This window comes from Myodes glareolus, chromosome 12 (assembly GCF_982192425.1).
Source record: "Myodes glareolus chromosome 12, mMyoGla1.1, whole genome shotgun sequence".
Classification (NCBI taxonomy): Eukaryota; Metazoa; Chordata; class Mammalia; order Rodentia; family Cricetidae; genus Myodes; species Myodes glareolus.
This window is the reverse complement of record NC_142037.1, coordinates 18,035,897-18,051,167: the sequence shown is the minus strand read 5'-3', so window position 1 is coordinate 18,051,167 and position 15,271 is coordinate 18,035,897. Positions and strand designations below refer to the sequence as shown.

General features: G+C 47.9%; 1 protein-coding gene across 2 annotated transcripts in view; it reads right to left on the bottom strand.

Annotated features, from left to right (window-relative positions):
• Positions 1-15,271, bottom strand: part of Ngdn (neuroguidin) — a 39,267-nt gene that overhangs the window by 8,507 nt on the left and 15,489 nt on the right. Inside the window, exon 1 of one of the 2 annotated variants that reach the window (XM_048444598.3) lies at positions 97-294. The exons of the other annotated variant lie outside the window; for it this stretch is intronic. Within the exon in view, the coding sequence (XP_048300555.3) occupies positions 97-108 (12 nt within the window). The 5' untranslated portion in view covers positions 109-294. Of the gene's footprint in view, positions 1-96; positions 295-15,271 lie in introns of those variants that run through there. 2 annotated transcript variants of the gene reach the window in all.

The window sequence follows — 15,271 nt, the reverse complement described above, 5'->3', positions numbered from 1 at the left end:
CGCTCTTGCACGGTGACAACGGTTTGCCTCGATCAGAAGCGGGCGAAAAGAAGCGCCCACAGTAGCTACGGGAAGAAGCAACAAGACCGAACTCACCGGCGCCGCCATCTTTGCAAAGCCCACCCTTTCCGGGACCGAACTTCCTGGGCGCTAACGTAAATTCATGAATTTGATAGACAACCACTGCTTGTAAATTTCAGCCAATGGAACTAGGAGATTTTTCATTTCCGCTAAACAGCCAGGCAGGACTTCATCCAACCAATGGGCTAAAGAAACTGACTAAATTCGTCAGACGCAGAGGCGAGCTAAAGGTGCAAAAGATAGGCTGGGACAGAGACATGTGATTCGTGGTTTACCCAGAATGATTGAAACTACCTCCAATAAAGGTTGCGTAAATGATTGATTGACAGCTAGAGCAACTAATGGAAAAAAGAAGTTAGCTAAGCGACCCGAGAGCTGATTGGCTCCCAGATGCCGCAGTGCCGGTCTTTCCATGGCGTTTTCCGTGTAGTACCCAGAAGGGCCACTGGGTGGCGGTCTGCGGCTTTGCCCGGTGGCGGCTGCCGTTGCCCCCTGAACTTCCAAGTGTCTCTTTCCTCGTTTGTGATCGTCCTTGTAAGACGATGAAGCCCTTTTCGTCCATGAATTGGACGGCTGGGATAGAGGAGCCCGGAGCCACGGTTCAGACTGCCTGCCGCAGCACTGGCCCGTCCTTTCCGTGTGCACACAGGACGCTGCGCAAAGGCTGCAGTGCGCCATGCACTCCTCCTTAGGGAAAACAAGACAGCTGAGCAAACGGGTCAATCTGAAAGCCTTCCTTCCTCCTGGCTCCACTAGTCCACTGCAGAAATTGATTCAAACCCAGGCTGCGCATATTTCCTTTGCCCCCCTCATCCTTTCTCAGTATCTTCCAACACCCACGCTCCCTCCCCTCTCTGGATAAGGTACTAGAAGGGAGGTGCTGGCCTTGAATTTTTCCGTCAAAACTGAAAAGAAGACCTCGGACTGGAAATCTAGTCTGCGGTGGGGCTGTCACCTTTAATCCCAACTCTCTGTAGTCAACAGACAAACAAATCTCCGTGGATTCAAAGCCAGTTTGGTCTACATTGTGAGGCCTTGTCTCAAACAACAACACAGAGCCAGAGCCTTCGCTCTGTGGTTAAGAGAACACACTATTCTTGCAGAGGACCAGAGTTCCATTCCTGGCACCCACACCAGGCAGCTCACAATTACCTGTAACTCCAGTTCCAGGGGAATCTTAGACCCTTCCTTACACACACACACACACACACACACACACACACACACACACCCTGAGCACACATAAGTGATTTTTTTTTTTTTAAATCAAAAAAGAATAGTCCTCTTGTGTTTCTCATTCTGGATGGAATATCCTCGTTACTACATTTGGGAATTACATCAAATGGAACAGAGGATTTGCCTCTGATATTAATTACAGTTTAAGGTTCCCTGGGAGGCTCGGGGCACTGTAACAGCCTACGTAGTCAAATTAAGAGGGTTTTTTTTTTTATTGTTCTGTCTTTTCAAAAATGGATTTGTTTATTGTACGTGTGTGGTGCTCATGGAGAGGTCTTCGGTAGATAATAAGTGGGAGTTGGATCTCCTTCCAGCGTATGGTCCTGGAAATAGAATTCAGTTGGTTAGTGTAGTGGGCAAGGGCCGTGACCTGGAGTCGGCTTACCAGCACTTCCTATATGTCAGTCGGGATTTGCTCGTGAAACAACCTGATTGACATAAAACGTTCCTTCCCAGCGTAAGTTAAGATTTTGCTTTATTTGGAGCTTGAAGTTTGCTCATATGTGTTATTAACAAACTATTACCATATCCAAGAAAATAAATAATACTTCCTTATTTTTGTCTTTAAAATACCAAGCGCCTGTGCATCACAAGAAATATTAGAGTTAAGAATACACTAAATCTCTATAAAGTTATCTCAACTAGCAAGCAAGACACACAGGGTCATGAAAGTTGAATTTTTTTGTCTTTTGTTTCTTTCAACAGCTCCATACACTAGCAAGTACTCATAAAAGTTACAAGTATATACTGAGCAAGGACACATGTTTTAAGAATATAAATTTAAGGGGGCTGGTGAGATGGCTCAGGGGTTAAGAGCACTGACTGCTCCTCCAGAGGACCTGGGTTCAATTCCCAGCACCCACATGGCAGCTCGCAGCTGTCTGTAGCTCCAGTTCAAGAGAATCTGACATCGTTATACCAATGTGCATGAAATAAAGTTAAATAAAGTTAAAAAAAAGCAGGCTGTCTATAAAAAAAAAAGAATATAAATTTAATTGTGATTAATTAAATTTATTTAAATTAAATTAAATGTTAGCATTTCTTTATCATTTTTGAAAATTTCATATGTGTACATATTTACATAATTTCTACCCCACCTTTTCCATCCTCCAGTTCCTCCTGAGTTCTCCTCCTCTATCTCAACTTCATGCTTTCTTCTTTGTTATTGTTTTACACACACACACACATACACAAACAGAGCTATGTATGTATCTATGTATAGATACAAGTGTATCGCTAGATACATATGTATCTATAAATGCAACATACTGGGTTCATTCAGTTTTGCTTATTTTTGTTTGTTTGTTTGGTTTTGGTTTTTGGCTTTGTTTTGTTTTGTTTTGTTTTGGGTTTATTTGGTTTTGATTTTTCGAGACAAAGTTTCTCTGTGTAGCTCTGGCTATACTGAAACTCACTCTGTAGACCAGGTTGACCTCGAACTCACAGAGATCTGCCTGCCTCTGCCTCCTAAGAGTTGGAATTAAAGTAATGCACCACCACCACCACCACCACCCAGCTGGAAATGTATTTTTACCAACCAGTTAGATCCAATTAATTGATTGCTGCTGGGTTCAATTAAGTCTTCGAGACTTTTGCTTCTGAGTCCTATCATTTAGTAGCAGGAAGGTGAAATCATCAGCTATGATAGTGATGGTGGATTTACCTAGATCTCCTTGAATTTCTGGAAGTTTTAGCATTATATATTTTGACATTTTTTTGTTAGGTGCTAACACTCACTTCAAAGGGAATAAGAGATGGTTTGTTCTGGCACCATTATGAGTGACCAAGCTGGGAACACAGATTCAGGCTACCCCAATACTGTGTTTCAACACAATAATAGTTTGATGAAATTGTTATAATGACAGAACAAAAGGAAATCACGAATCAGGACACTCTTAAGTCCATTGCCAAGACCCCAGGGTAGGCAGGCCCAGCAAAGAAGCCTCAGTTTGGGCAGCAGATGCTGGCTGATAGTCTCAGTTCTGGGTTGGTGGAAACTGTATTCCAAAAGATATCACCTGATAGTCATAAGGATGCTAGATCAGACTCAGAAGTGGGCTATGAATGGCTATTAATAGGGCTAATGATAGGCAAGATAAATCAGCTCTAGACCTGCAGCATTCCAAACTCTCCCCAAACACGGAACTTCTAATCAGTTCATCAGCCTAGCAGGATGTGTGGCGGAGGTGAGGCTTTTTCCTAGCGCTGCAGTTGCCAAGAGTAAGAAGCAGTGTGTCTTCTGGAGGAACTGACCTCTTTGTGTCATTGCCTAATGCCACTCTTTACCCCAGAGAGTTTCCTTTCCTTCAAGGTCCCTGTGGTCCAAAATTAACATCTGTTTTGGTCAGTGTTAATATGGTTTATTTTTCTTCATCCTTTAATTTTTTCTTTATTTCTGCCTAAATTGATCTTTTTTTAAAAAATATTTATTTATTTATTATGTATACAATGTTCTTTCTGCGTGTATGTCTGCAGGCCAGAAGGGGGCACTAGACCTCATTACAGATAGTTGTGAGCCACCATGTGGTTGCTGGGAATTGAACTCAGAACCTTTGGAAGAGCAGGCAATGCTCTTAACCACTGAGCCATCTCTCCAGCCCCTAAGTTGATCTTGAATTCTGGATCTTTTCCCTTCGGTTTCTACCTCCTGAAAACCAGGATTATCGGCACACCCCATCGCACCCAGGCCGGTCCTTTCACTTTAGGTATATCTGTGTCTTTACTTTGAAGAGAAATTTCTTGTTTGTTTTAAAGATTTTATTTTTATTTACGTATTATTTTACATGTATGGGAGTTTTGCCTGCATGGATGTCTGTGTACCATGTGCATTCAGTGCCTTTGGAGGACAGACAGAGCGTCAGATTTCCTTGAACTGGAGTTACAGATGGTTGTGAGCTGCCACACTGGTGCTAGGAATCAAACCTGGCTCCTCTGGAAGAGTTGCCAGTGATCTAGCCACTCAGCCGCCTCTCCAGCCTCCCCCTTTTAAAAACAAGTTTTTCTTTTTCTTCTTCTTCCTTCCTTCCTTCTTTCCTTCCTTCCTTCCTTCCTGTCTGTCTTTCTGTCTTTCTTTCTTTCTTCTTTTTGGTTTGTTTTGTTTTGGTTTTTCGAGACAGGGTTTCTCTGTGTAGCAGTCCTAGCTATTCTGAAACTCACTCTGTAGGCCAGGGTAGCCTCGAACTCACAGAGATCCACCTACCTCTGCCTCCTGAGTGCTGGGATTAAAGGCATGCGTCACCACCACCCAGCTCAAAAACAAGTTTCTTATAAAAACATACACTGGAATACAGGGTTCCTCAATTTCTTCATCTCCTCCTGTGTCTTGACCAAAAGTCACAGTTTCCAGAACCTCTTTTTATTAGTACTTTCCCATTTTCCCCAGTGTGTCTATGTCTGTGGTGTGTGTGTGTGTGTGTGTGTGTATGAGAACTTTTGCACAGGGGTATGTGCAGACCTGAGGTTGACATCTGGATTGTTTCTGAGCTGCTCTCTACCATGTTCATTGAGGCAGGGTCTCTTAATTGAGCTCAGGGCTCATTTGCAGCATCTTGATACAAATAGCCAGCTTGCTCCAGGAATCCCCTGTCCTGGGCTTTCAAATTCTGTAGTGACATGCGGGCCACTACACCCACCTGCTTTTACATAGGTTCTGGGGATTCAAAGTCGAGCCCTCATGCTTGGTCCACTGAGCTATACCCCCAGCATGGAGACCCTGCTATTAATCCTCTATTTATAGTTCTTAGTGCAACATTCGAAGTTATACAAAGTGTATGATTGTGGCAGTGTGGGAATGGTGAATGAGAGACTATAAGGTTGTATACACACACACATCTATATCTAACAGTCACTAAAGGGTATGTGATGCTTTCCAGCATTCCTCTCAGATGTGCATCTCTTGAAAAACCCTGGAGACACAAAAATAGTGTGACTGAGCAGAGCTAAGGTGTCATCGAAGTTTCCTTTTATCGCTTTTCTGTGTCTCATGGACCGGAAGCCGCTTTAATGATAAGCCACGGACCTGGGCCTGGAGAGGCAGGCAGAAGTTCTGTAGTAGCCTGGGCACGGGAAAGCCCAAGCTAGCACTGGTATTGCTGTCGGCAGATCCAATCTGCAGGTGGGAAAGGGGACAGGATGCAACCTGCCAACGTAAGAAATGCATTTAGATGCTAACTAGAGGAATCTATAACTTGCCATGGAGACAACCCAGAGCTCAGGAAGTTCCCTGAGTAACACAATGTAAACAGTCAAGCTTCATCCATGGGAGGCTGAAGCAGCATGTTACTGTGGAGCCCTAACTGTCCTGAAACTCGCTCTGCAGACCAGGCTGGCCCCAAACTCACAGAGATCCGCCTGCCTCTGCCTCCCGAGTGCGTCACCACTGCCCAGTTTGACTCTGTTCTGAGAACTGATTACCCTTGAATCTTTGGATCTTGGGCAACTGCTCAAATGCAAGTGACTGTTAGATATCTTCCTGGAGCATCCTGATATGAGAAGCCCCTCAAAAAAAAAAAAACATAAAGAACTTTTACTTTTGTTTCTTCTAGTTAAAAGCCATCTCATGCCACACACGGTGGCACATGTCTGTAGGCCCAGCGACTTTGGAGGCTGATTCAAGATCTCTTGAGGCAGGGACTCAAGGTCAGGCTGGGTAACACAGTGAGACCCCAACTGAAAACAAACCAATGAGACATCAGGTTCAGACAGATACACTGAACTGCTAACCACACCTCCTTTGGACCAGCACAGCCGAAAGGCTTGACTTCTCTGCATCACGGAAATCCATTCACTTTGAAAATGGACGTTGGTTTTATGATTTGAGAGAAAGTAACGAAGGCGTGAAGGAAGGAGGAAGGGAGAGACAGAGGAGAAACAAAGATCAAGGAAAAGACACAAGGAAATACAAGCAGTGCCCTCTCCATCCACCCCCGGAGTAAGGTCTGGGGAATCCCATCTATGTCCCGGCCTGCGGCAGCTCCCAGTGTCACGAGGACAGCAGCTGCTGGCTTCTTTGGTACCTTATCCATCATGCATTTATTTTATTGAGATTTGTCAGAGGCAAAAGAGCTCCACATAAAGTACAAGTAACATCTTTTTTTTTTTCCTTTAAAAAACAAACGATCCCCCCACCCCAAAGCAGTGAGCAACACTCGAGGGTACCGAAGGCAAGAGGGAAAATGCAAAAAGAGCAAAATGGACAAAGACAAGAGTAGCTCCGAGGGAAACTCAGCAAGTCCCCGGCCTGCCCGCCCGGAAGACGTGCGGGCTGCTGCCTCTCACCTGTCTAATCTTACGGGATCTAGTCCTGTAGAGTTTAGGGCCCAAGACTTGACACAGAAGTCAAGGTCCTGGGTCTTTGTCACAGCACTGGCCTGGGGATGGGGACACCCAGTCCCTTAAAGACCCCTCCCCAGGCTCACCTTCCAGGAGCCCCCCTCCCTCACCCTCCGGCAAAGCCGCTTCTGCAATGCTGCTTCCGTCCTTAGGGTTCCAATCATCTTGCTGATTAGCTGCTGCCCCCCAACACTGTTACCACATTGAAGATGGGTTTATTTACTGATATGAGGACTCAGTAGAGGCCTGGACCTCCTCCCCCTTCATGTGGGGTGTTGCCATGTCCAGAGGGGTGTTCAGTGACCTTCCAACCCCTCCCCACCATCTCTCTACCCTCTTCTCTAGTGACACTACCCTGAAGCCAGAACGACCTTGCATTCAGATGCTCACAATGCAACTGCTAATTCTAGCCAAGGGCGTGGGGGAAAGGACAAGGCCCAGGGGCCTGTGGCTGCTCTGCCGGGAGGGCTCCGGGCTAATAATAGGAGGGGAGATTAGGAAAGGATTTGAAGTGCTTTGTAATCTCACAGGAATGGCCTTCAAGAGCCTTTCCCAAGCTTCCCTAAGAGCTGTGCCACCCCCTGGTCCTGTGTGTCTGAGGACCACTGTCGCCCCATCCTTATCTGCTCCGCCCCCATGGGCTCCTGGCCCTCCACCCCACGTTTTCTTTCCATGTCTAGTCTCCTGAACCCGCTTCTCTGCTTCTCTTCCTCCGTGCACTTCCTTCCACTGCTTCCCACAAGTCTTCCCATTCCTGGTGGCTCTTGCTCCCACGTCCAGCCAATTCTGGCTCCCCCTGTTCCACCTTCTTTCCTCCCGGGAGCGTCACTGTTTCCAGCTGTGGCTCCGACCTTTGTGCCCCTCCCTAGCACGTGTGTGCCAACTTCATGCCCACTCTTCCTCTCCTCTGCCTCCTGTTGCAGCAGAGTTGGTTAAACATAGGTAGCAGAGTCTGAGGTGGGGTTCACGAGCTCCGCTTCCTCAACATCTCTCAATCGGTGCCATGACACCAGCCATAGGAACACCTTTGAGCACAAGACTCGGGACATGGCTGACTGTGGAGGTGCCTCGTGGAGCCCAGTCACGGCTATTCTTAGAAACCCAGCACCACAAAAGGGCCTTTGCTTTGTTTCATTCCACCCCCACAGAGTTACTCTTGGCAGCCAAGACTGTAATCTCATAGATGAGGGGCCCAGCACGGGCCCCTTGCACAAGCCCAACCCTTCGCTCTGGTTTCTCTCCACCATGAGGCACTGCCCTTGGGGAAGGTCACCTCCTCTGTGACAAACACACACAGTGGTAAAACTCTGACACTCTCTCTACAGTCTTGGCCTATCCTAGACCCCAGTTGGGCTTACCTTTGGCAGCCCCACCCTTACAACTTAGCAGACTGCCTGCCTCATCCTCTCCTCTCTCCCACTCTCCAGAAAAAGCAACGACCATATTCTCCTTTTCTTTTCTCTTTCTTCTTGCTCAGAATGAGTCAGCTTTTCTAGCCTAATGAGTTCTGAGCCCCTGTATAAAGCCTCATCTCTTCAAACTTCAGGGAGTCTGCCCAGCTCTGAGTTCTATCTGTCCGCAGGTCCAAGCGTTTCTCTAACCCTAAGGCTGCCTGCAGCTCCTGAAAGGGAGGCATCCACAAGGAAACAGCAGCCATACTCTAAGGTTCCTTCACCCAAATGTGACCTGGGAGCCTCAGATCAGAGAGTGACTTACTATCTTCTCCCATGCTCAGAAAAGCCGGTATGTGTGAATCTGTTTCTAATTCTTGTTCAGAAATGTAGACTCTCAGTGGTGGGTTACAGGAACACCAGAGAACATTCTACCAAGTTCTTAGAGAACAGCAAGGGCCCATCCCAGAGATCAGGAAGTCATTCCAGGCCTGGGTTATAGGCTGAACTTCTAGACTTATAAACATTGTAATTCTAGAATAATTCACAGACACCAACACCTGAGCAAAGGCTAACCCTGGGTCTCTGGGCATGGCTTATTTCCAGGCCTCCATGTACTTCCCACTCTACCTTGAGAGCAGGGGGCTCTGGAGGCTGAGGTTGTCAGGCCTATCAGTGAGAGCCGAGGACAGCTGAGCTAGGGCTGCAGCAAGCTCCCTACCGTGGACCTGTGGAAGTCAGGAAGAAGCCCCGGAGCCTTTGCCTCTGCAGGTCCAGCTTATGCTCTCTGAGTAGTTATAAGTCACCCTCCTAAGTTCCAGAAAAAGAGCTGGAGATGAGAGAACCATACCAGAGAAGACAAAAGGGAGCAGACAACAAAGCAAGGATTGGTTCTTCACGTGCTCAGGGCTGCCTTATCTTCAACACAAAATAAACCATGCAGTCTGGCCTGCTTCCCTCTGGTTGATGTTTAGTCTCCTTCTTTCCATTGCCAAATGGCTCAGCTGGAAGGCGTAACCCCCACAGCCCACACTTCCTGTCCTCCTCTGCATTAACCTCGTCTACCCCATCCTTTTTCTTAATTAAATCCCAGCAGCCAGGCTCTGCCCTGTGGCTGCCTGGAAGCTGCTTCCTGAAGACGAACCCAGTTCTCTTCTCTGCCCTTCTGTCACTTGGCCTTCCTTTGGAATCTGACACTCCTGGCCACCTGCTCCTCTTGAAATACTTCTGGGATTTCTAGGAAACTTCTCCTCCTTATTCTCTTTGGCCCTTTTTTTTTCTTCCCAATCTTTCATGTGTGTGGTGTATGTGTGTACATAACATGTGTAAACATTCTAATCTTTAGTGTGTGTATGTACATGCATGACGTGTGTAAACATTCTAATCTTTAGTGTGTGTGTGTGTGTGCACATGCATGATGTGTGCAGATATTCTGATCTTTAGTGTGTGTGTCTGTTTGTGTGTGCACATGCATGATGTGTGAAGATATTCTAATCTTTAGTGTGTGTGTCTGTTTGTGTGTGCACAAGCATGATGTGTATAAATATTCTCATGCCACAGTACACATATGGAGGTCAGAACACAACTTTTCAGAATTGGTTCCTTTCTTCCACATAATTTTGAGGCAAGGCCTTTTTTCTGCTCTATTGCATTTTCCAGTCTGCCTGGTCCCAATAATTCTCCTGTCCTCCCCTCCCATTTTACAATAGGACTGCTGGAATTACATATGTTTGTTAACATACCCAGCATTTTTAAAAATATTTATTTTTTTAAGATTTATTTATTTATTATGTATACAGCATTCTCATTTATTATGTACACAGTATTCTCTGTCTGCATGTATGCCTGCAGGCCAGAAGAGGGCACCAGATCTCATTACAGATGGTTGTGAGCCACCATGCAGTTGCTGGGAATTGAACTCAGGACCTTTGGAAGAGTAGGCAATGCTCTTAACCGCTGAGCCATCTCTCCAGCCCCTAAAGATTTATTTTTATGTTAGGGCTGTGTGTGTGTGTCCTGCACATATGTCAGTGCACTACAGGCATGAGTGTCCATGAAGGCCAGAAGAGGGCGATGGCCGCTGGAAATGAAGTTATCAATGGTTGTGAGCTGCCATGTGGGTGCTGGGAGCTGCCATGTGGGTGTTGGGAGCTGAACCTGAGTCCTCGGCAAGAACACCACTGAGCTCTAGCCCACACCCAGCTTTTTAGAGTGGGTTCTGGGATCGAGCACAGGTCATCAGACGTCATGGTACGTACTTTTGCTCACTGGACCATCTCCTGTCCTCTGTGGGCTTCTTCCCTTTCCTCCTTCCTTGGGCCATACTGTCTCTCCAGTCTTCCCTCTGGTCTCCAGGCTCATGGCATCTTACAGCACTTCAAGGTGGCCAGTTCTCACCCACCAGCCCTACCTGCCAGCCCGCAAGTCTCGCCTCGCTCACTCACACAGAGTCTCTACCCTGCCAGTCTGGAGACTTACCTCCTTTGTACCCCCACTTCGCTGACGCCCCACAGTTGTGATTTCTCCTTCCCAGCTTCCCGGAGCCGGTCTGTAGAAGCGCATTTTATCCCCTCCGTGGGGATGCCGCCTGGTCTGCTCACTTCCTTTTCCTACCTCTCAACTTTGACTGCAGCTTTAACCTCTGGGGCAGGCTCCTTGCCTCTAGCCCCTCCCCTCTCCATACCCAGCTTGCCCCTCAAACTGTGCTTTCAAAGGATCACACTGCCTGCCATAGTCTAGAGCTGTGGCCATTCTCCATTGCTCTCAGAACAGCATCCATTTGCGGGTCTGAGAAATACGGCAGAGCAGTAGAAAGCACTTCGGAACAAAGTGGCCCCGAGCTTGAATCCTAACGCACATTCCCTGTTTGACTTTGGGCAACTTATTCCCTCTGAACCCCACTGCTTGTGCATAGACGGTAATTTGAGTTGCAAAGGTTATATTGACTGAGGTGTGTCTAACTCTGTGCAGAGAGGTACCCACATACAGACCGCGGGGCCTCATGTCTTTTTCTTTCCTCCTGACATCTCCAAAACCACATAGCAAGAGAGGTTTCCCTCGAGTCCTTTCTAGCTCACCACACCATTCGCCATCCACGTTTTGGGCCATACTGATTCTCACTGCTGGGAGCACAGCTGGCCGCACATGCGTTCAAAGGCCTCTCCTCCTTTTAAACTCCAGGTCCATGTTCCCATCTTAAAACTCTGTCAGCCCCCATAGAGCAAGAGGTTTTCAGCCCCCGGGTTGTTCTAGATTTAGGCCCTGTTTTGTAACAGGTGGTTGTGAGCTGACTTGTGGGTTCTAGGATTTGAACCCAGGTCCTCCAGAAGAGTCTCCAGTGTTCTTAACATCTCTCTGCTCACATCCCTCTCTTTTTCTCTTTTTGAGACAGGGTCTCTCTTTGTAGCCCAGGTTGTCATAGAACTCACTGTGCAGACTTGAGCTCATAGAAATCTACCTGTCTCTGCTCCTGAGTGCTAGGATTGACATGTGCCACCACACGTCAAAAGGTCCAGATCTCCCTTTTTTAAAGAAAGGTTTATTTACTTTTGTTTTATGTGTGTGGATTTTTGTCTACATGGATTCATGTACATTACGTGTATCCTGATTCCTGTGGAAGCCAGAAGAGGGCATTGGATCCCTTGGAACTGGAATTCCAGAGGGTTATAAGATTCCATGTGTGTTCTGGGAAACAAATCCAGGTCTTCTGAAAGAGCAGCAAGTGTTGTCAACCAGTGAGTCATCTCCCCAGCCCCATCTTTTGCTGTTTTTCAGTGTGCGCATTTTTAAAAGTATGCATACTGTTCTGGTTAGTTTTGTTGGTGCCGTTGTATCAGTTTGACATAACTAAAGTCATCTGACAAGAGGCAACCTCAATTGAAAAAATGCCCCCACATCAGGTTGGCCTTCTTGATGTGGGAAGGCATTGTTCATTGTGGGTGGTGCCAGTCCTAAGCATGCATGGGAACTGTGAGAAATCAGACCAAGGGGCTGGAAAGATGGTTCAGTGGTTAAGGACAGTGGTTGTTTTTCCAGAGGACCCAAGTTCAATTCCCAATACTCTCATGGCAGCTCACAACTGTCTGTAACTCCAAGATCTGACACCTTCACACAGGCATGCATACAGGCAAAATATCAATGCATATAAAATAAAAATTAATTATATAGAAGAGGAGGAGGAGGAGAAGGAAGAAGAAGAAGAAGAAGAAGAAGAAGAAGAAGAAGAAGAAGAAGAAGAAGAAGAAGAAGAAGAAGAAGAAGAAATCAGATTGAGCCAGCCATGGGGGGCAAGTCAGCAAGCTGTTTTAGTTCCTGACTCCAGGTTCCTGCCTTGGGTGCCTGCCCTGACATCCCTCAGGCATGGGCCTGAGAGCTGTGAGCCAAAATAAACCCTTTCCTCCTCAAGTTGCTTTGGTCACGGTGTTTTATTACAGCAGTAGAAACCCTAACTAAGGCGGATAGTCTTAGTCCCCCAGTGGCTGTCTCTCACTGGCAGGATCATGTGATGTCTCCCTCACTGGCCTGGGAGTCTCTACATAGACCAGGCTGGCCTCAAGCTCACAGAGATCTGCTTGCCTCTGCTTCCCGAGTGCTGGGATTAAACACCTATCCCACCTTACCAAGACAAATTTGCCCAATTCTTCACATCACAGTACTCAGGTATTCTTCTTCAAAGGTTTCTACATCCTTGGCTGACCCTAACTCAGGGATATCTGAAGGATTTCTGGGTGCCCACCCCCTCCTGAGGGCTACAGTTTAACCCGCCTCCTCCCTATAGCCTGGCTGTCCATCTCCGCCAGCAGCTTCATTCAGGGGCCCTGAGACTTTCCAACCAGAACACAAAAAGCCTTTCTAGGGCTTTGCCCCAGCTCCCATTTGTTTTCCTGACAACATGGCCACTTCGCTGGGCCAACTTCTGGTGGGCTGGAGGTACCCACTGGTCATGAGAGAAACTCTGCAGACAGCAGCGAAACAATGGGAGCTTTTCTGGCTCAAGGCTAGCCTGTGAAAATGGGTTGGGTCTAGACATGGTGGGGCTGAGGGAACTCTGGGGATGGAGAAATTAACAGCTGATGACCAGCCCTGCTGTCTGCGTCTGGATTCCTGATGTCCATGTTTCTTGGGCTAAAAACTTCCCACTGTGAAGTCCCTTAAGTGCTGGTGTGTGCTAAGCCTGTCATTTGCGACCATAAGCCCCGGCGAATGAACACACGGATGATGAAGCTGACTCAGGGGCGTGCGAGACAGAGAGACCCAGAAATGAGGAGCTGGGTCTCAGAGTGGATCTCTGCATCCCCAGAAAGTCACCTCCTAAGTTCCCTCAGGCTCCTAGACTGGCTGCTCCACACAGTGTCCCCTCCACACACTCTTGCAGGAGAGATCTACCTGCCTGAAGTACTCCAACCGCTGCCGGGCTGCCTTTCCAGCTGGCCCTGTCCATTGGAAAGCGGAGTCTGGGGCATTGTGCCGGCTGGCATGCAGAGTACAAAAGATTTTGGAGCCAGCGGGAACACAAAAGGATGGCAGCAGTAGCAGCTGTTTGCCGAGGGAACCTGAGACTGTGCTAGCTCACTCCCTAATCCCCAGCCCCTGTGGAGCCAGGGACAGGTTCCCCCAAGGTCAGCTCCCCCTCTCCCGGTCACAAACAACTGACACCTCCTTCCTCCTCTTGGGCCGGATGCCCTACCTCTTTTGTTGCCTTCTGTCCCTCTCCCTTTGGGTTTTGGGGTTCCTTTCAGATATTTCCCCTTTCACGTTCAGGTCTCCTCTAGTTTCGCCTGTGTACCCCGCCCCCCTCCTCACCCTAATTCCTAGCAGTAATTTTAGCAAACTTTCCGCTGGTCTCCACTGGCATGTTCACAGCAAATGGCTCCTGTTTGGGCTTGACATTCGATCAATGTGGTGACAGAGCCCAGACAAAGCAGACACAATGCCTGATGGGGGGGGGGGGGGCGGTAGGGAGGCAGATCACCTTCCTTCCACCCAGGCCTTATTTGGTCTACCTTAGTGAAGCGGCCCTCCCTCCCGGCCCTCTTTATTTATAGCCTTTGCTTGGTGTCCTTTGTCTTGTCTGCTGTCACTCTGTAGTGCACTCTGGTCACCACCCCCTCCTCACATGAGCAGAGCCCCCACTCTCCCCACGAGGAATGTGCATGCGTGCAGAACGCGGGCTACAAGCAGTCGGATGGGCGAAGCTGCCCAGAGCAGGCGTCTTTGCTTTGGTTCGTTGTTCCCTATTTCCCATTGACTAGAACAGTACCGAGCTCATAGTAGACGCTCAATAAATGCTTGCTTAGGAAAGGGTGGGCAAAGACACCCAACCTTCCAACAGCAGCAGCAAACAGAAGACTCGAAAGCAGGTGTCGGAGGGGCTGGAGACGGAGTGGGAATTTTGAAGGGCACCAGACCCTCGGGTCTGGGATATGAGACATGGAACTTAAAGTTAGGAAAGTGATTTATATTCTGCGTGGGGCGTTGAGAGCAATACACCTAAATCCCCATAGACCAGAGCCCTCCAAACCTGGACGGCGGTGGAAAAGGGGAGTGATTGTAAGTTACTGATTGTAGAGACAGCTTCCCAATCATCCCTCAGCCAATCCCCAGCCATGCAGGCTAGCCCTGCCTAAAGACACTCATTTTAAAACGACACACCTCTGTTCCAGGTATTCTTTATCATCTCAGTTGTATGCCCCTGTGCCTGAGTCCTGACCCTGAGCTGGGCAAGATGCCATCTTCATACTTTGTGCTTAGAAAGCTAAAAGCGTATGAAAGAGCTGTTGCCTTCCTCTGATGCTAGAGGTTCTTCCTAGTGAGTCTGATCTATTGATATCTGGCAGGGTCAGGAAGGGACCCCCAGAATTTGTTCTATTGAGCATGTCAGCAGCAGAACCTGCTCCTTAGCAACTGCAACTTCATGCTTGAGGACTGCAGAGCTGCAGCTGCCATGGGATGCACCCCCTATAGTCTGTGGTTTATCCCCCACTCCGCACTGTGAACAGGGCTGCTCTGTGTCCTTAGACCGGGCTTTGGTTACCAAGAAACCCCAGAGCAGCCCTTCTTGGAATTTCCCTTCCCTGCTGAGTCCATCCCACCTTCAAAATGTACCTGCTTTGCGCCCCATCCCCCAAGCCTGCCTCTCTCCTTCAAACATCGAATCAGCTGGATTAATCCGCATGCACTCAGAGCTGTGCTTGGAAAAGAAAAAGAAAAAAGGAGCGGGGGGGGGGGGTTCA